Source organism: Muntiacus reevesi, unplaced genomic scaffold (genome assembly GCF_963930625.1).
Source record: "Muntiacus reevesi unplaced genomic scaffold, mMunRee1.1 SCAFFOLD_115, whole genome shotgun sequence".
NCBI lineage: Eukaryota > Metazoa > Chordata > Mammalia > Artiodactyla > Cervidae > Muntiacus > Muntiacus reevesi.
In genome coordinates this window covers 284,618-306,010 of record NW_027077863.1, presented here as the reverse complement: position 1 = coordinate 306,010, position 21,393 = coordinate 284,618, and the positions used below count along the sequence as shown (strand labels likewise).

The window sequence follows — 21,393 nt, the reverse complement described above, 5'->3', positions numbered from 1 at the left end:
CTCTCAAGAGTCTTCTCCAACGCCACAATTCAAAAGCATCAGTTCTTCAGCATCAATTCTTTATGGTCCAACTCTCACATCCATACATGACTACTGGAAAAACCATAGCTTTGACTAGATAGAACTTCATCGGCAAAGTAATGTCTGTCCTTTTCAATATGCTGTCTAGGTTGGTCATAGCTTTTCTTCCAAGGAGAAAGCATCTTTTAATTTCATGGCTGTAGTCACCATGGGCAGTGATTTTGGAGCCCAGAAAAATAAAGTCTATCACTGTTTCCGTTGTTTCCCCATGTATTTGTCATGAAGTTGATGGGACCGGATGCCATGATCTTAGTTTTCTGAATGTTGAGTTTTAAACCAGTTTTTTCACCTTTCGCTTTCATCAAGAGGCTCTTTAGTTCTTCTTTGCTTTCTGCCATAATGGTGGTATTTATAAAGACACTTATCACTGGATTTAGGACCCACCCAGATAATCCAGGTACTCTCTTCACCTCAAGGTCTTTAATTTAATTACATCTACTAAGATCCTTTTTCCAAATAAGGTAACATTTACTTGTTCTGGGGATTAGGATGTGGACCTATCTCTTGGCAGGGGTGGGGGGGTGGGGGGGGCGACCATTCACCCCACCACATTCCCCTAGTTTTTGACATTTTTATTTAGTCTGGGTAAGCAGGAAGACAAAAGACTGTGTCATATAGCCTATAGAGCCTTACACTTGCATTAAGGTTTTTCATTTTTTGTATCCTTTTTTTCCATCTTCACTCCCTCTTTGTCTCACTGAAAAGCTGAGAGCTTTCCACCTTTGCTTGTTTGTTTAGTTATGGCTGCAGTGAGAGAGGGATGGAGGGGGCAGTCTAGGTAAAAGTGAAAGAATCCAATGAAGTTTAAAAGCATTTTCCTACCATCCCTGTAGAGCAAACTAGAGCAGCCCAGCAAAATACGAAATAGCCTCTCATCCAAAGTGAAATAATAAAGCCAGCCTCTAGGAAAAATATCACATATTATCAAATACGTATTTTTAAACACTAGATCATATTCTGAGTGACTTCATGCTGAGTTCCCAAGAGGTTAAAGGAAATTGCATCTGACTGAGTGAACAGCAGAATCTCATCTTCCATCTCAGTCTCCCCTGAGTAGCATAATGTATTGTAAAATAGTGGGCAAAACCGCCCAGATTATTCAAATTGTGTTTTTCCTTTCTTCTTATTTTTATAGTTCTTTGCTGAGAGCATTTCAATGAATTTAAATGAGTGCTTTATGATACAACTCTATGTAGTGTTATGGGTTGAATTAGGTCCTCCCCGAAATTCATCTGTTGAAGTCCAAGCCCCTCAGAGTGTGATCTTATTTGGAAATAGAGTCATTGCAGGTGTCACTGATTAAGATGAAGCCACCTTGGTATAGGATGGACCCCTAATTCAGTATGCCTGGTGTACTGATGAAAAAAAAATACACTATGTGAAGAGAAACAGACACATGCAGAGAAAAGACAATATGAAGGCACAAGAAGCAGGCTTTCCTGGTGGTTCAGGGGTGGAGAATCCACCTGCCAGTGCAGGAAACACTGGAGGCGTGGGCTTGATCCCTGTGTCAGGGAGATCCCCGGGAGAAGAGCACGGCCAACCGCTCCAGTATGCTTGCCTGGGAAGCCCCATGGACAGAGGAGCCTGGTGGGCTGCAGTCCATGGGCTTACACAGGGTGGGACACAATGAGTGACCGAGCACCACCACACCTGAAGCACTAACGCCGATTTAACTGGGGTCAGGATTGTCATGCAGAGGGAGAAAATGCGAATTAGCTATTAGGTTACTGGGCTGAAGAAGAGTTCACAGTTCAGAATCAGGTAAAATAGATGAGAGTATCTGGAATTCAGATCCCCACCAGAATCAATGCTGGGTACGTCGTCCCTCCAGCCACACTAGCTTAAACAATCTTGAGCCGGTGCTCCCATCTGAGAAACCACTTCTCAAAAAAGTAGGGAACATCTGGGAATTAGAAATGACTGTCTGTGCTTGATTGCTTCTTTAAATCCAGTATGCAGGTTAACGCTGTGGGTCCTCCTTGCCTTGGACTTCCTGGGGAAAATATGTTCTTCATTCTCAAGAGAAACTTAGATGAGGCCTGTCGTTTCAACACATTCTTAGTGTATGTCTCCTGTATTTCTGGCTCCCATGACCAACCAAGTTTTTAGAGACTTCAGACATCCTAAAGATGGACACTTCTGTTTGGGTTGACGCTCTGCTTCTTCTACCATAGTAGCCTTATCTATAGCCTTGCTTGCTTTAGAAAATACTTGAATAAGAAACACTGCTTGGAGAAGGAAATGGCAACCCACTCCAGTACTCTTGCCTGGAAAATCCCGTGGACGGAGGAGCCAATCCATGGGGTCACAAAGAGTCGGACATGACTGAGCTACTAAAAAAAAGAAAGAAAGAAACACTGCTGCTGAAGCAGCTTATTAAAATAAGAAAAAAAGAAAGAAAAGTAACTTCCACAAGTCAGGAATTCATCTTTAAAGCACTTTCAAATGAATAGATAGTCTTTCTATTTTTGCTGTTTGGGTTACCAGCTTTTGGGGACTCTCAGAATTTACTGTCCCAGTTCAAACATTTCCATTAGAAAGCAGGCTGCTAGCTCTGGCGGCTTCCCCCCAAAGTCCAAAGTTTATCTAGTGCAGAATGAATGTCTGCTTTGAATCAAAGCAGCTGGTGTCAGGGGCTCATTGTGTTGGCAGCAAATCCCAGAAAGAAAATCTTTTTCCATTCTCCCCATCTCTGATGCTTCATGGGGTATCAAGAGTCTTGGCTGTTTGCATTCCCTTTTAGAGAAAAGGTCCACTGCCTTTCTCTATCTGGTTTGGAACTTCCCCTTCCTGGTGCATTTCTGGACTGCATGCATATGCATAGCTACTTATTAATCTGTGAAACCTAATCACTTACCCACTGTGACATCTGGGAGAGGCTAGCGTTTGTTTTAAAGAAGCATTGTTTTGAAGTAAGTCAGAAAGAGAAAGACAAATACCCTAGGATGTCACATACATGAGAACTCTAAACTATGATCCAAATGAATCTGTCTGTGAAAGAGAAGTAGAGTCAAGAACATAGAGAATAGACTGGTGGTTTCCAAGGAGGAAGTGGGTGAGAGAGGGGAGAAGTAGGAGTTTGGGATTAGAAGATGAGGACTGGTAAACATAGAATGAATGGACAATACAGTCCTACTGTATAGCACAGGGAACTGTATTCAATATCCTGTGATAAACCATAATGGAAAAGAATATGAGAAAGAATATGTGTGTGTGACTGAGTTACTTTTCTGTACAACAGTAATTAATACATTGTGGTTCAACGATACTTTGATAATAAATGAAGTATAAAAAAGAAGCATTGAGTGCTTAAGACTCTGTCCTTCCAACGCAGAGGGTAAGGGTTGGATTCCTGGTCAGGGAACTAAAGATCCCATATGCTGCACAGTGAGGCCAAAAAATTGAAAAACACAAAATTTAAGGGACTTCCCTGGTGGTCCATTGGCTAAGACTTTGCACTCCCAATACAGGGGCCCAGGGTTCGATTCCTGGTCAGAGAACGAGATTCCACATGTGGCTTCATGCTGAAACTAAGGGTTCACATGCCACATGCTGCAATGAAGACCTGGCACGGCCAAATAAAGAAATTTTTTTTTTTTTTTAAAGAAGCATTGTTTCTTTAAGAGGGTAATTTCTATCTGGATTTTGAAGAGAGTGTGATTATACGCCCCCATCCCTTGCCTTTCACTTTTTATTTATTTATTTATTTTTCCTCTCACTTTTTAATAAAAGACAAAATCAGATCTTGAAGCTGTTGGGTCATGGTTCTTCAGAATGCTTCTACCCTGGGGGCATTTCTGGTTCTAGTTCCGGCTTCTCCATCTAGTATTGGAGTTGCTTGAAGCAGTCCCTCTCACAGACGCTTCTTACTGAAGATTCTGAGGATGACTGACACATTCTTGGTTTTTCAAGTAATCATTCATGTCACTTCCCCAAACTCTGGAGTTTAAATTCCTCCCTCTCGGCTGGTTCTGGAGATGGATCTCTTCTGACACAGATTGGATTTAGGAGTCTTTTGAGGCTCGATTCAGACAGTCTGGGGTGCGGCCCTGACAAATTATTCCATATGAATGCCCCCCCGTGGAAAGTGTTACTAAGCGGAAACACATTTCCTGGGGGTATTTAAACTCTCATCCTGACTCAGCCATGAAAAAGAATGCAATCATTCCATTTTCAGCAACATGGATGGACCTAGAGATGATCATACTAAGTGAAGTAAGTCAGAGACAAACACTCCCTAATATCACTTACATGCAGGATCTAAACAATAGTAAAAAATGGATTTATTTACATAGCAGAAACAGACTCACAGACATAGAAAGGAAACTTCCGGTTACCAAAGAGGAAAGGTGGGGGGGGGGGGATAAATTGGGAGCATGGGATTGGTAGATGCTAACTACCATATATAAAATAAACAGCAGGGTTTATTGTGTAACACAGGGAACTATATTCAATATCTTGTAACAAACTATAGTGCAAAAGAATTAGGGAAATGTGGATTCATATATATATAAAAACAGATAACTTTGGTGTATACCTGAAGCTAACAAAATATTGTAAATCAACTATATTTTCATTAAAACAAAACAAAGCCAAAGCTCTCACCCTGTCACCTTTCTGAGTGGGAGACTGGCAGAGAGGTGCTGTAATGCTGGATAGTCATTTGGCCAGAATGAAAATTCCAAAGAGAGTGCTTGCCAGTGCTTAAAACCAAAATCCCTGGACACTGCAAAATTAGAGAATCCGGTGAATTTAGCACAGAATATCCATTCTTGCTCCAGTGTACCCCCAAATACTCTCTATCTTAATGTTAAAAAAAAAAAAAACAAAGCAAAGCAAAAATCTGAAGCCCAGACCAAAGGTGATTTTCATGTGGGACCAGGAGAGTGGTGGGATGCTGTAGAGAATAAGGGGCGAGCTGTGCGGTGAGCCGCCTGTGACCAGGTCACTCAGGATTGGGGCTCAGGGCCCTTTACCTGAAGGTGGAGCCCATCTCTTCCCATCTGGGTGAGGCCGTCCTCTGCTCCACTTGGGATCAACCATGAGGATGTCCTACAGAGCCTAGAGGACATACATGTTCAGGTGTCCATTATAAGCATCTTTCACTATTACACATATTTTAAACACCCTTCCTGTCTTAGTGCCACGAGTGGCCCAGCTCCATCCATTCTGAATGGAAAAGCAGAGACTGCCAGTACTTTCCTTAGGCTTCCCTTCCTCTCCATCCATATGGAATTCCTCCTACCTTTCCTGTCCATTTCACTGTTGTGGATGGATTTCAGAGCTTGAATTTTATCCAGAATACAGTGGAGAATTATATAACATGTTTTAAACTGAAAATTGCAAGATGAAATTAGTCTGGGGAAAGTGAATCTGAGTAGTAGAAAAATTGAAGGGTGAATGGTGCAGAGAACAATATTATCGAGGACAAGAGGTTATTTTATTTATTTATTTATTTATTTTTATTATTATTATTTTTTATTATTTTTTTTCAGTGGGTTTTGTCATACATTGATATGAATCAGCCATAGAGTTACACGTATTCCCCATCCCGATCCCCCCTCCCACCTCCCTCTCCACCCGATTCCTCTGGGTCTTCCCAGCCCACCAGGCCCGAGCACTTGACTCATGCATCCCACCTGGGCTGGTGATCTGTTTCACTATAGATAATATACATGCTGTTCTTTCGAAACATCCCACCCTCACCTTCTCCCACAGAGTTCAAAAGTCTGTTCTGTACTTCTGTGTCTCTTTTTCTTTTTTGCATATAGGGTTATCGTTACCATCTTTCTAAATTCCATATATATGTGTTAGTATGCTGTAATGTTCTTTATCTTTCAGGCTTACTTCACTCTGTATAATGGGCTCCAGTTTCATCCATCTCATTAGAACTGATTCAAATGAATTCTTTTTAACGGCTGAGTAATATTCCATGGTGTATATGTACCACAGCTTCCTTATCCCTTCATCTGCTGATGGGCATCTAGGTTGCTTCCATGTCCTGGCTATTATAAACCGTGCTGCGATGAATATTGGGGTGCACGTGTGTCTTTCAGATCTGGATTCCTCAGTGTGTATGCCCAGAACTGGTATTGCTGGGTCATATGGCTGTTCTATTTCCAGCTTTTAAAGAAATCTCCACACTGTTTTCCATAGTGGCTGTACTAGTTTGCATTCCCACCAACAGTGTAAGAGGGTTCCCTTTTCTCCACACCCTCTCCAGCATTTATTGCTTGTAGACTTTTGGATAGCAGCCATCCTGACTGGTGTGTAATGGTACCTCATTGTGGTTTTGATTTGCATTTCTCTGATAATGAGTGATGCTGAGCATCTTTTCATGTGTTTGTTAGCCATCTGTATGTCTTCTTTGGAGAAATGTCTGTTTAGTTCTTTGGCCCATTTTTTGATTGGGTCGTTTATTTTTCTGGAATTGAGCTTCAGGAGTTGCTTGTATATTTTTGAGATTAATCCTTTATCTGTTTCTTCATTTGCTATTATTTTCTCCCAATCTGAGGGCTGTCTTTTCACCTTACTTATAGTTTCCTTTGTTGTGCAAAAGCTTTTAATTTTCATTAGGTCCCATTTGTTTATTTTTGCTTTTATTTCCAATATGACAAGAGGTTATTTTAATGATGAGATTAAGGCCTGAGGGAAAAGTGAGAAATACTACAAAGAAAGAGCGTTCAGGGCACAGTGAGGGGTCAGCGTCTCGAAGAGAAGTAGTGGAAAGAATCCAGGCAAATGTTAAGGTTTTGAGTTTCAGAGCCTGAAGAATGTGCTGTTGTGCAGCCCCCTGGGTGCAGAGTCAGGAGGCCACCTTGAAATGTGATGGGGGGCTTCCTTGGTGGTTTAGTGGTTAAGAATCTGCCTTGCAATGCAAGGCACACAGTTTAGATTCCCTGGTCTGGGAAGATCCCAAATGTTGTGGGGCAACAAACAAGGCCGGTGCGCCACAACCTCTGAGCCCGTGAGCTGCAACAGCAGAAGCCACTGCAATGAGGAGTAGCCTTGACTCGCCTCATCTAGAGAAAGTCCTCATGCAGCAAGGACATACCACAGCCAAGAAAAATAAATAAAATAAAATCAATAAATCTTTTAGAAAAAGAAAAAGAAATGTGTTGGGGCAGGAAAGAGGTAAGAGGTGGATAGTAAGTGTGGTCTGGGATGTAAGAGGCTCAATGTATTGCAAAAAATGTCCTGGCATGGCACAATAAGGAAGATGCTTGGTCTTTGTCCTCAGTCCTGGAACAGGACATCTAAAATTCTTAGAACTTCTTGAGTGACAGGGTAACAGGAGCAACTTTGTTTGAATGAGATGACTCCAGCAGGACCCTCCATAGCTGCAGGATGGGGCTGACCACCAGAACGGCCAAGACTTGATTAGACGCTTGGAATTTTCAGCACCACCCCTAGTCTCTAAAAGTGAGAGAGGGGCTGGAGAGTGACTTAACCACCAAGAGCCAGCGATTTAAGCAATCATGCCTGTCTGCTGGAAATCTGTAGCAACCCAACACTTCGGGAATCAGAAGGCCTCTAGGTTGGTGAACACACCAGGAACAGGAAGGGTGGAGCTGGAGAGGCCTTGGGCTCTCCCTGCCCCTTCCCTCCTTCCTTGCCATCTTTCCCATTTTGGCTGTTCCTGAAGTGTATCCTTGCTAATGAACTGGTATAGTAAGGAATGTGTCTTCCTGAGTTCTGTTCTAATAAATTGTCTAACCTGAGGGGGTTATGGGAACCCCCAATTTATAGCTAGTCAGTAAGAGGTATGTGGGCCCCAAAACTTGTGACAGGCATCTGAAGTAGGACTGTCATGTAGGACTGAGCCCTTAACCTGTGGAGTCTGTACTAACTCCAAGTAGTTAATGTCAAAATTGACATTGAATTTTGGACCAGTTGGTGTCCAGAGAGTTGGAGATGTGGTTTTGGAAAAGATACCATGTATTTGGATGTTAGGAGGAGAAAAAAAACCCAAAAAACAAAGTTGCATTTGGTGTTTAAAATGTTGTGAGTAAAGATAACTCACCAGGAAAGAGTTGGCTGTATGCAGGTAACATTAAGGAGAAATCTAGAAGTAAACTGAGGCTTCTCTTTCAGGTTTCTGCTCTATATGTTCGAAACATGTTCTATATATCTGGATGTTGCTGACTCTAATGTTGTCACGGATTATTCTGTTTCCCCTTTTAGACTGTGGGCTCCTGACAGTATACAGAAGACTAACGGGTTCTTCTTTGCGTCCGTAACTCAGGCAGAGTGTCTGGCACCTAATGAGAGATCAGGAATTATGAATTGAATTGAACAGAACTGAATGGAACTGGGTGAACCTGGCCTCGATACAAGTCCAGCATTTAGCATGGCTGCCTCCTTTCAGGGACTGGCCTGAAGATGGGGCTAAAAATATCAGCATTGCTGCCAACTAATTCAGGTCCTTTTGTTTAAACAGCAGGGACTTAATTTTCCTGTTGCCACAAGTGTAGGTTTGGCTGGCAATCTGATCATTTCCTGGCAGTTAAGGATAATGGTATTTAACAAGAAATGTCAATAACCTCAGATATGCACACGATACCACCCTTATGGCAAAAAGCAAAGAGGAACTAAAGAGCCTCTTGATGAAGGTGAAAGAGGAGAGTGAAAAAGCTGGCTTAAAACTCAGCATTCAAAAAATGAAGATTATGGCATCCAGTCCCATCACTTCATGGCACATAGATGGAAGAACAATGGAAACAGTGAGAGACTTTAATTTTCTGGTCTGCAAAATCACTGCACATGGTGACTGCAGCCATAAAATTAAAAGACGCTTGCTCCTTGGAAGAAAAATTATGACCAACCTAGACAGCATATTAAAAAGCAGAGATATTACTTTGTTGACAAAGGTCCATATAGTCAAAGCTATGGTTTTTCCAGTAGACATGTATGAATGTGAATGTTGGACCACAAAGAAAGCTGAGTGCCAAAGAATTGATGCTTTTGAACTGTGGTGTTGGAGAAGACTCTTGAGAGTTCCTTGGACTGCAAGGAGATTAAACCAGTCAATCCTAAAGGAAATCAGTCCTGAATATTCATTGGAAGAACTGATGCTGAAACTCCAATACTTTGGCCACCTGATGCAAAGAATGGACTCATTAGAAAAGACCCTGATGCTGGGAAAGACTGAAGCGAGGAGGAGAAGTGGGCAACAGAGGGTGAGATGGTTGGATGGCATCACTGACTCAATGCATATGAGTTTGAGTAAACTCCAGGAGTTGGTAATGGACAGGGAGGCCTTGGGTTCTGCAGTCCATGGGATCACAAAGAGTTCGACACGACTGAGCAACTGATCTGAACTGAAGGATAATGGTTACGATAGTTCCAGTCTGTCTGGAGACTTGCAGTGAGCCTCTGTAGTGACTTAGCTACAGAATGTTAAGAAAAGCTATTCTTTAGCAGCAGAGACACTGGGAAAATTACTGTCAAGAAGTGTGAGTCCCTTTTAAAAGCATGATGCCGAAGCATCTTGATGATGGAATACTTTATTTTATGTATCTACAAAGACATCAGAATGCTCATTTCATAATGTTAATGCAAGGAGCTACTTCTTTTAATCCCCTTTTGTAGATATGCATCAAGCAACAAAGGTTTATTGTATAGCATAGGGAACTATAGTCAATATCTTGTAATAACCTATGATGGAAAATAATTTAAAAAATAGTAAATGTGTATTTGTATAACTGAATCACCTTGCTGTGAACCTGAAGCATTGTAAGTCAACTACAATATAAAATATATATATATACTTAAAAATTCTCTTTTGGAGTAAGAGTAAAGATAAAAGTGGGGGCTCTGCATGAACAAAAAGATTGATAAACATTATATATTTTGAAAATATTCTACATGCTCTAACTTTCAAAAGAATCTTCAATAGTTCTATGGCCAAAAGACAAAGGATAAGCTGGGGGAAATGTTACAACTATTTCCATAGATCTAATATATAAAAAACTCCTATAAATTGATAGTAAAATGACTAACATGATAGACTTATCAGCAAAACAATTTTTAAATGGGAAAGGTATGAAAATTCAATTGCTCAAGTGGTTCTTTAATCATGTGACAAGAGAGACTCACTGAAAGTAAGAGATATAAATTAAACCAATAGACATGTGAAGGATGAGTAGGTAGCTAAATGAAAGATGGAGTAAGACAAGTGAAGAGGCTAATAAACTAGTAACCATTGGGTATTGAGTGCTTGCTAGGTTCTGTTCCAAGTGCTATGCATGCTTTACAGGCATTGTTTAATTTAATCACCATAATGACCCAATAAAATAGGAGGTATTGATATCCACCTTTTACAGACAAGATTAAATAATTTACTAGAAATCACAATGTAAGTGATAAAGTCTTGACTTCAACTCCAGAAGTTAAAACAACTCTGAATTTGGCAGACTATCAAGGAAGAGAACTCTACAGGATAATGGCTAGAAAAAGAATATTCAGATGATGATCAGTTAAACTTGGTGGATATATAAAATTGTCAGGGTCCTAAAATCTCAAACAGACCAACTTTCTAAATCAAATGCAAATTTCTTCTGCAAATCCTTCAACAGATGGCCATCGCAGCTGCCACCTGACTATTTCCAATGACAAGAGGACTCACGACTTTTCAAAGCAGCTCATTGTGTTGCTGAAATCTCTGTTAGAAAAAGTCTTCTTTATATGATGCTAAAATATGCCTCTTCTTGTATGTGAGCAGTCAAAAGGAAGTGAATCTCCGGTTATCTGTGGGATGACCTACCAGCGTACTCAGATTCTTCCACCTTTGCTCACATGATATGTTTTCCAAGTCCATCACTTCTCCAGCTATCTCCTTGAGATTAGAAATACTCTAATTTCTCAGTTTTCTTATTGAAATGTACCCAGAAATGATTGAATCAGATTAGGACTGAGGCCAGGGATATATCTGTCTCCTTTGCTATATCTGCACAGTACTTTCAACCTATTACAATGTGTCCTAGTATCACTGAGTCACAGTCTCCAGTGAAGAACCATGCATGAGCCTCTTTCTACAGCTGGTTGGTTTTTAATATCTATATTTATTTATATTATCCTGAATGCAAATATGGGGTTTCTGGAGCGGAGATCAGTTTTTATTACATCAGTTGCTCTCTTTGCCCAGGGTAAGCTGAATGGAATCAGATGCTCCCCTGTATGTTCCCGACTCTGTACTGCAGGAGAGTACAGAGTCTCTATCCCAATAAGCACCTCAGAATTTATACATGAGAGGAAGAGCTCCCTTCTTCATCTCACGAGAAAGGGAGGGAAAGCTCTTCTGCCTAATTAACACTAATTTTCTTGGGAAGATAAGGGAAAGGTCCGGTGCTCTTACCTTCTGGAATATAAATAGATGTCTCTGGGGGAAGGAAGACAAGTGAAGCCTCTCTGGTCTACAGGTCCTGACTCCAGATTTTTCCCCCATTTGAAATGTAAACACTTATCTCCAGGGAGGTAAATCTTTCTAGAGTCGTCTCACTAACTATTCTGTCATAGTCATAACTTAACTTCCAATGCTTGTTAAGCCCAGGTTCTGGTAAAACTTGCTTGGAAAGTCCTGACTGTGCAGAAACGTGAAATACTCACTTGCTGACTTGGACTCCAAATCTGTCTCTCTTTCTCTCTGTCTCTTTGTCACTCTGTCACCTCTCATCGCTTCCAGGGATTCAGCCTGAGTACCAATCAATAGGGGCTTCCCTGGAGGCTCAGAAAGTAAAGAATCTGCCTTCAGTCCAGGGGACCAGGGTTTGGCCCCTGGGTTAGGAAGATCTCCTGGAGAATGGAACGGCAACCCACTCTAGGATTCTTGCCTGGGAAATTCCATGGACAGGGGAGACTGGTGGGCTATTAGTTTGTGGGGTCACAAAGAGTCAAACATGACTGAGTGACTAACACTTTCACTTTTCACCAGTCAACATGCATTTGACTAAGGGTCAAAATGCCTGAATAAGAAGTGGTTAGGTAATAAAAGCATTTCGTGGTCTTGCTTGACAAAATGAAGTGAAGTGAAGTGAAGTCGCTCAGTCGTGTCTGACTCTTTGCTACATGGACTGTAGCCTACAAGGCTCCTCTGTCCATGGAATTCTCCAGGCAAGAATACTGGAGTGGGTTGCCATTTCCTTCTCCAGGGGATCTTCCAGACCTAGGGATTGAGCCCAGGTCTCCCACGTTGCAGACAGACGCTTTACCGTCTGAGACACCAGGGAAGCCCACTTAAAAAAACACCTACAGCATTTTGTACAGTAGCGAGGATAGTTTAACAGAGCAGCCAGTCCTGGTGTGGTTTGCAGTTCCATGGAGCCATCCAGGACCCGACGGCCGTCATGCTCCCATTCTTGCTTCCCCGGAGGTGACTTTCATCCTGGGACCTTTTGCCCCCTGGTCACAAGATGGCTGCCGCAAGTCTAAGAAACGGGTCTGCATGTATCAGCGCCCAAAACCAGAAGTGAGGGCTGGCAACAGGGATTTCATGACAAGGTTTTTTCCTCACAGGCCTCTTTCTCATCAAAGAGAAATGTCTCCCAGCAGCGACTGGTGGGGTTTCCTTTATGGCCCAGAACCGGGCTCCAGGCCCAACCTAGAGCAGTCTCTGGCAAAGAAGCGTGAGTCGGTTGTGACGTGGTCTCACACCAAGCTAGGGTTCTATGAACAGGTGTTAGAAGTGATCCATGAATTTTTGGAGAACTCTCTCCATCTCAAATCAAGAGAGCAAAGACATAAATTTGTGTCCTCTGAACAAAGGAGAGAACCCTCAGTTAAGGGTTCCCTCTCAGACATTGTGGAAACTTTTCCACACAGGGCTTCCCTGGTGGCTCAGACCAGTGAGATGCATTGACTCCTGGCAGGCGAGCTGCAGGTGACAGGCACTCAGGGAAGGGAGGAGTGTCTCCAACAAAGAGTCAGGTCTAAATACCTGAGAGCAGATGCTGGCGCCCAGAAAGGCTGATCAGATAAGAACGTCCCAGCCTCTTCCCTCCTCTCCCTCCTTGGCAGTTTGGGAAGAGGAGGAGTTGAAGTGGGCCTGGAAAAAGAGAAAGCAAGGGTCACTTCTCCTTCTTTCTCTGCCCACATTGAGCCCACGCTGGAAAGAGTGAGAACACTGACTTCTGAGCCATGTTCCGGGCTCTGCTTATGACAGGGAACGGCCAGAGGCATTTCAGTGGCTGCCCAAGGACTTATTCCACTTCACAGACAGCAAAAAAGCCATGGGTTCTGCCTCAGTTATTATCCAGGGGCAAGAAGAAGAACTGAATGTGAGGAAATAACACATATTTTGACCCCTTGGAGCAAACTATATACTTCTTATCTAAACCTCTGATATAAATAAGCATGGCGACTTCTTTTGGCTTTTTTCCCCTCAAAGCCAGGAAAAATCATGTGAAGAGGAAGTTTCTCATTCACAGAGAACCTGCCTTACCTCACTCTTCCTAACTCACCAAAATTGGGTGATAGTGAACAGAACTTTCAGGAATATCCTCTACAGAGATTTAGGGCCTCAAAGAAGCGTTACTGTTGTTGTTCAGTTGCTAAGTCCTGTCCAACTCTTCACGGCCCCATGGACTGCAGCATGCCAGGCTTTCCTGTCCTTCACTGTCTCTTGGAGTTTACTCAAACTCATGGCTTCCCTGGTAGCTCAGATGATAAAGAATCCACTTGCAATGCAGGAGACTGCAGTTCAATTCTTGGGTGGGGAAGATCCTCTGGAGAGGGATAAGGTACCCACTCCAGTATTCCTGGGCTTCCCTGGTGGCTCAGATGGAAAAGAATCCACCTGCAATGCTGGAGATCTGGGTTTGATCCCTGGGTTGGGAAAATCCCCAGGAGAGGGGAATGGCTACCCACTCCAGTATTCTGACCTGGAGAACCCCATGGGGTTCTCTATATATAGTCCATGGGGTTGCAAAGAGTCAAACACCACTGAGCAACTTTCACGTTTACGTCCATTGAGTTAATGATGCCATCCAACCATCTCACCCTCTTCGCCCCCTTCTCCTCTGTCCCCTTCTCCTTTTCCTCCTATCCTCATTCTTTCCAGTATCAAAGTCTTTTCCAATGAGTTGGTTCTTCGCATTAAGTGGCCAAAGTATTGGAGTTTCAGCTTCAGCATCAGTCTTTCCAATGAACATTCAGGGTTGATTTCCTTTAGGATTGACTGACTGAATCTCTTTGCTGTCCAAGGGACTCGCAAGAGTCTTCTTTAGCACCACAGATTGAAAGCATCAATTCTTCAGTGCTCAGATTTCTTTTGATGTATAAAAATGGTCAAGGGAAAAACTGCTCAAGGAGAGTCTTATAAATCAATGGAAGCCAAACCAGTGATATTTTAAGGAATACCCTTAAGTCTCCAGTTGATGAAATGCCCAGTCAAAATCAACCATGCTCTCTCTCTCAGCCCCTCAGCACACATGCGTTGATTTCACTGGGAGGACCAAGTCCTGGGGGGCTACTCTGTGGGTCTGATCTGATACATTAATTTTTTCTGTGCACAGAGCTCCCATAGGGAGCTGAATTATAATTGATTTTTAGACTTACTTAGCAGGACTGCGAGTTTAACTCACATCATACCTCAGAAGTTTGGAGCAAGTGTGGTCCACTGTTAACTAGTCCAGCCTTCTTCCCCCATCCCTACCTGCTGGTAAGAAGTAAAAACAAATAACTAAATCTAACCGAGTGGTTGAAATACATTTCATGAGGGGTGTTAGAATGTCTCGGAAGATAAGAGCACAGTCTGTCAGACTTCTCACCCGGGGCTCTGCGATGGGAACAGGATGTGTGCATGTGGGGATGGAAGGCCGCCTGGCCTCGTAGCTGAGGGAAGACTGCGCTCCACAGGAGCCTCTTCTAGGCCTGCCTGGCTGTTCCTGGTGTCTCTGGCACTGCAGCTGACGCCTGGGTCTGGTGTGATGTCTGGGTCTCTTTCTGTTCCTAGTTGGCCCTCTCTGACTCTCTCTGCCTCCTCAGGGCTTCTCCCAAAACAACCTGTTCCTCTGACTTCTGGCTGTGACTCCCACCTCATCCCAGCCCTTCTTCCTACAGGCCCTCACCCACCTCACTGGCACAGGGGATCCCCACCAGATTCTCAGAGTCTCGGTCACTGGACCCAGTGAAGAGAGTATAGGCGATTCTAAAGTTAAACCTTATGACCTCCCTCTCTCTGGTCATGCTGGACCCTCTAGGGTTGATATGAAGCAGCCTAGAATGAGGCCTCTTCTCAGAGTCTCAAATGGGGAGTGGAGATAAGAACTTCCTTCCACCTTAGATGTCTTCCCCAATTTCATATCACGTGCCCAGGCTGTGTCTGGCAGCTCTGTTCCTCTGTTGCTCTTTCCATCCCACAGTCCTGGGGCTGAAGATTAATGGCTTTCCTCTCTGTTCTTCTGTAACACACCTCACTTCCACTCCAGGAGAGAAATGACTGAGCCATGTCATCTAGGCTTAGTATCGAATGAATGGAGGATGAAAGCAGATAAAATAATTTAGAAAATCCCCTCCCAATATAATAGCCTGGCTTTTAAACTATTATTTAGCTGCACAATCTTATTTTGAAGGTTGTGCACGCACGCTAAGTCGCTTCAGTTGTCTCTGACTCTTTGCGACCCTGTGCTCTTCCGTCCGTGGGATTCTCCAGGCAAGAATATTGGAGTGGGTTGCCATTTCCTTCTTCAGGGGATCTTCCCGATGCAGGGATCGAACAGGCGTCTCTTACGTCTCCTGCACTGGCTGGTGGGTTCTTCATCACCAGTGCCACCTGGGACTCCCCTTAAGGTCAGAAACTGAGTGTTAATTATGTCTTTCTCTTTGCATTCCATGTAAATTGCCTAGAGCAGTGCCTGGTGCCCGGTAAGCAATCAATATTCTCATTCTGTAATAGATCTTTTATTATCCTGAGACTGGTTGATGTCTTTGGCCAACACATAGAAGAATATGTGCTAGGAAAAGCAAAAGAGAAAAATTATGCTGATAATGTCTAAGATATTAACCTTATTAACATTTCATTTTACCATTTTTCAAAGTTATGAACTAGTATTTGCTTGTAGAGGAATTCAAAATGTATAGGAGATTACAAATAGAAAAGTCCCAATAAAAATTTTAAAATTTCATTTCTTCTGTTCTGCTATTTTACACTTTTCTCTAAAAACAATGACTGTAAGCGTTTTGGCTGGATATTTTTACTTGCCCATCTCTACCATTACACAATAAGTTTTTGATCTTGTCTTTGTAGCCCCACAGGTGATTAGCATTTGATGAATGAAGAAATGAATGAATAATGAATTACCAAATGATGTAAGTAAATGAAATATCTTTAAAATATATTGTTATGTAAACTTGTTAAGAGGCTACCTTAGTTACATTTCGGACTTTCTTCATAGGATTACATGTGATTCAAATATAATAGTGATTTAATTATGATGCTTTGTCTACAGTTTTCTTTCAAATGCTTCCCATGATGCTTCAGGAACCTTCTACTGAGTAACAGAATGAGAAGTTTGGATGATGACAAGGCAATTCATCAAGGCTTTTGTGTTTTTACATGACTATCTGATCTCGTAGCAGTAATGCCGAGAATTTTCATGGCTTACTTTACTTTCGATATGTTATAAAGCATAGTCAATACATACTCTGCTATCTAATGTGCTCAAGTGAAATGAACTGCGCTGATTGATCATTTGGATTTGTCAATGTTTTAAAAATTAGTAACATAATTCTAAATTAAAAAAGACATAACGTTGGCAGTCTGATTAAAATGAAGGACGAGACAAACCAACCTAGTGAATAGATTACTGGTGTTATGAGTAAGAAACAGGACCCAGTTCATATCTAGTTTTCAGGTTCAGTGAATGAGGTTCTTTCCCAGGTCATTTAGCAGAATTTGTTGAAGATGTCTAAGATATTAACCTTATTAACATTTCTCAGAAGGCTGGTTGAGGCTTGAAGCCTTCTTCTCTGCTTTGCCTCACAGGATTTGGAAAGGCTAATGAAACAACATTAGCAAGTTTCTAAGGACTTTGTGGGTAATGGCTTCGCAGACAAAGGCCTGGAGAGACTTCCTCTGTCCTGGGAAAACGCAGGTGCGCCTGCCTGGTGGGTGACTGGGTCAGGGTGAGGAATGGACCCCAGTAAGCTGTTGTCATCTTTCGGCCCAAGGATGTTGCTCCATTTCATCCACTCACCCTGGAGAGCAGAGTATGATTGCTCAACCGTTGCTCAGAAATGCGTCGTTGATCCATTTCTTCTTAAAATTGAATGCTTATTAGCACCGTGCTAAACATTTTACAAACACCATCTGATTTAATCCTTACAATGAACCTATGAGAGAAGCACTACTCTTTCCCTTTTACAAATTAGGATCCTGAGGCCCAGAACTAACTTACCTGCACAAGATCAGACAGCCCGAGAGAGGCAGGGTGTGAGGCCTGTGCTAACTTCAGAGTCTGAACTCTCAGCTCAGGTTACACTGTTAACTGATCTTCACGGGTGCTGCCCAATGGGTGGGTGGCAGCAACTCAATGATGCATGTCTCAATTCCTTGACTTTATCAGACTACAGATACATCTAACTCCTCTGAGCTATTACAACACTGTCTGTATCATTCATTTGGCAAATACCATTTATTGTCTTATACAGTTTATTTGATTCTGTGTATAAACATATTTTAGTTTGCATTAATTGCGGATCTTCGGTTGCAAGCTACAGAAACTAACTTCAACTAACTTAAGGGCTCCCTACTACTCCCCGACTGCAATATGGGAAGAATATCGGGTGATTCACAAAATCAGAAGAAAAAAGAACCACTTCATCTTGGGAAGATCACAAACAAGGGCAACTTTGGAGATCTTTATAGAAGACATTTATGGGTGTTCTCTTTTGGTGTGAAACGGGGAGGATTTAACTCTAAGTACCTTCATTCAAGCAGTGTCGCCTGCCCAAGATTCACACTCCCGGCAGAGATGGAGAGTCTGATTGGCCCAGTTAGACCAATCATCTGCCTAATCTTTGCAGAGCATGGGGACTGTGATGGATAATCTTTCAGGATCCAAATGATCCTACTGTGATATGGGAAGAGACACAATCCATGTCTAGATTATTGTGATTAATTTTATATCCCCTGATGCAATACTATAATTTTTCAGGCAGAAAAGACAATCTATGGTACAAAGACAAGGCTAAGAGGCAGGAAATTATTAAGACAAAGGACCCAGAAAAGAAGCAGAGAAATCACAATTCTTAGAATGATGATGCCCTAGGAAGAGGCACATAATTTCAGCCTCCATCAGTAAAAGTTAAAGTATTCATCTATTATACTCTTAGCTGTTCCTCTGCGCTCTTCTACTTTCAGAACTGTTCCCTGTGATAAATTTTATGGTTCGAGCAATCTTACAGGAGATTATTCCTCCTGAATAAACAAATATGGAAATGAATTTTTATGAAAACAAGTTAGATGTAGTTCATTTCATTTATAGCTGTAGCTAAATAAACTTGGCTTTAAAAAAGCTAAGTAAAATTATAATGAGTGAATTTTAATACAAACCACTTCAAGATTTTTTTTTTTTCAAATTTAAATTTAGGTTGGGCCTACAAACTGCCTTAGGAAAGCAGGTGGTGTTTTGGATTAAATTTTGTATTATTCCACTACGTAGAAATCCTTTTAGAAAGTTCTCTTTCCCTAAGTGCTACAGTATTGACTGGTCAACCTGACCTCAAAGTAGTTGCAGAGGATCAATGTTGGCTTAGCTACAGCTTGGCAAAGACTGGGAGGTAAGATAAGAGCTGTTGGTCCAGAAAAACAACCCACGATAAAGCGTTCTTTTAAACTATAGCAAATGCATATATTCTAACAAAACAATACAAAATTTCTTCCAAACAACTCTCAGATCTCTCTGCACGTATTTTAAAATCATCTGCAAAACCATAAGGATCATGGTTGTGTGATGAAAATTCAATAGAAACCTCTAAAGATTAATAGTAACATATGGATAATCATTAAAGAAATTACATTCAATACCCTAAATTTTCAAACAATTGCACCTACTCTGCTTATATACATATTTTTTTGACATGCTTGCATGTTTTAATACACATATATCATTGCATGCTTTACCTTTTTCTTTGATGGCTCTGGTAATCCTACTTCATGATCACAGCAGCCATGGCTCTCATCTCTTATCACAACATACCAAGAAGGAAGAAGATATAGAGGCTAAAGACCCTGTATGTCTTATGAACTTTCTTTTTTTTTCAGTTTGGACAATCTCTCTCGAGATCTCTTAGCAGACTTCCTCCTAGATCTCACTGACTAGAGCTGGGTTTACACAAATATGTATTCCTCAATCAAACATAGGCAAAGGAGAGCTGGATTGTCATGGCCTGCTGAGACCAGGCCAAGCATGCTGCCCATTATGGTTTGGGAGGCTTCAGAACCTGGGCCCCATCTTCAGAGATTCATATTTATTTGGCTAGAGTAGGGTGCAGATATCAGGAGTTTTAAACATTTCCACAACTCTAATATGCAGCAGGTCGGGATCCAAGAGTCTATGCCAGCTTTGGTGTTTCACTTTTGTCTGGCCTGTTCCTACTCTGTAAAAAGCAGAGCTCTGTTAGCAGGAGGAGCAGGCAGACCCCACAGCTCACAGTGTCTACCAGAGGAGCTGACAGTAGATCAGGTACACGGCCTCCCTAAGAGAGCATATCTGAAATCTACAGAAGACATTGTTCATTTAGGCCCTTCATGAATTTAATTCGTCAATCTTTATAGAATGTATACCACTGTGGAGACCCTGTATATGTATAAGGTAAAAACTGGGAGTAGAGTATACTTTATCTTGTAAGTCCAATTTCCTTGTAACAACCTTCACTCAGCACCTAGAATGAGATCCACATCTAGTTACATTAGGTGCTAGGTTCAAGCAGAGAACAGAGATTCTGCCCTAATGCAACTTACTTTCAAGAATACAGTTGTGCTCTAAACATTGAAGAGAATTGTAAAGAAATTCATGCAATGGTTTCCTCCTTCCATGAGTTAACAATTCAAGGCTGCCTGTTCACTTTCTACTGTTTAAACTCAATATTTAAGTACATACATGTTCTAGACAGATACTGTTACACAAAATAATCCTAGTCACAAAGACTGCAGGCTTAGATATAGGGGAGATATACTAAAGACGTAGTATATTATAGTTAAGTGCCATGAAGGAAAAGAATAGGCTCTTATGAGAGAGTTACAGGGCAACATAATTGAAATGAAAGGAGATCCAGAAAGGCTAACTGTTTAAAGTGAGATGGAGACAAATTTAAATTCAGATTAAGGCACATTCCTTCCATTTCTTAATTTCTTTTTTACTACCTTCTCTTCTAGCTGACTACCTGGAACTTCTTGAAAGACTCACCATCTTGCCAGTGAAATTGATCGAGATGTTATCTCAGAGAAGCTGCTTTCTCAAGATTTTTTGGGCAAGACATGTGCTCATAGACTCATGTTTGTCTTGCTTGCTATATTCTCCATTGTTTCTTATCACCTGATTTCCCTTTTTTTCATATATTCCTCTCCCCCTTTTCATCCGCCCCACTGTCTTTTTTCTTCCTCTTTTCAGAATATGAATTGCTCCTAAATGCACTTAGTACTCGGAGAAGGCAATGGCACCCCACTCCAGTACTCTTGCCTGGAAAATCCCATGGACAGAGGAGCCTGGTAGGCTGCAGTCCATGGGGTCGCTGAGTCGGACACGACTGAGCAACTTCACTTTCACTTTTCACTTTCACGCACTGGAGAAGGAAATGGCAACCCACTCCAGTATTCTTGCCTGGAAAATCCCTTGGACAGAGAAGCCTGGTAGGCTACAGCCCATGGGGTTGCAAAGAGATGGACACCAACTCAGCACCTATGCATACCAGCATACCATATCATGGTGCTGCCAAATATTAAAAGCTGAGAACTCTTAAAGCCACAAGCACACATGTGAGCTGTCTTCCAAAAGACAAAACAACAACAACAAAAACCCCAAATTATGTTAATTTGTTCAGAGGTATGAATGATGTAGCCTACACCATTGTAATTGACTATGCCAAAGCCTTTGACTGTGTGGATAACAATAAACTGTGGAAAATTCTGAAAGAGATGGGAATACCAGACCACCTGACCTGCCTCTTGAGAAATCTGTATGCAGATCAGGAAGCAACAGTTAGAACTACACATGGAACAACAGACTGGTTCCAAATAGGGAAAGGACTATGTCAAGGCTGTATTTTGTCACTGTGCTTATTAACTTATATGCAGAGTACATCATGAGAATT

At 41.9% G+C, this 21,393-nt stretch overlaps 1 protein-coding gene across 1 annotated transcript in view; it reads right to left on the bottom strand.

Annotated features, from left to right (window-relative positions):
* Positions 1-5,774: 5,774 nt before the first annotated feature.
* The window catches only part of LOC136155194 (exocyst complex component 1-like), a 60,810-nt gene continuing 45,191 nt past the window's right edge, over positions 5,775-21,393 (bottom strand). Inside the window, 1 exon segment of the mRNA XM_065917057.1 lies at positions 5,775-7,500. Coding sequence (XP_065773129.1) covers positions 7,465-7,500 — 36 coding nt within the window. The 3' untranslated portion in view covers positions 5,775-7,464.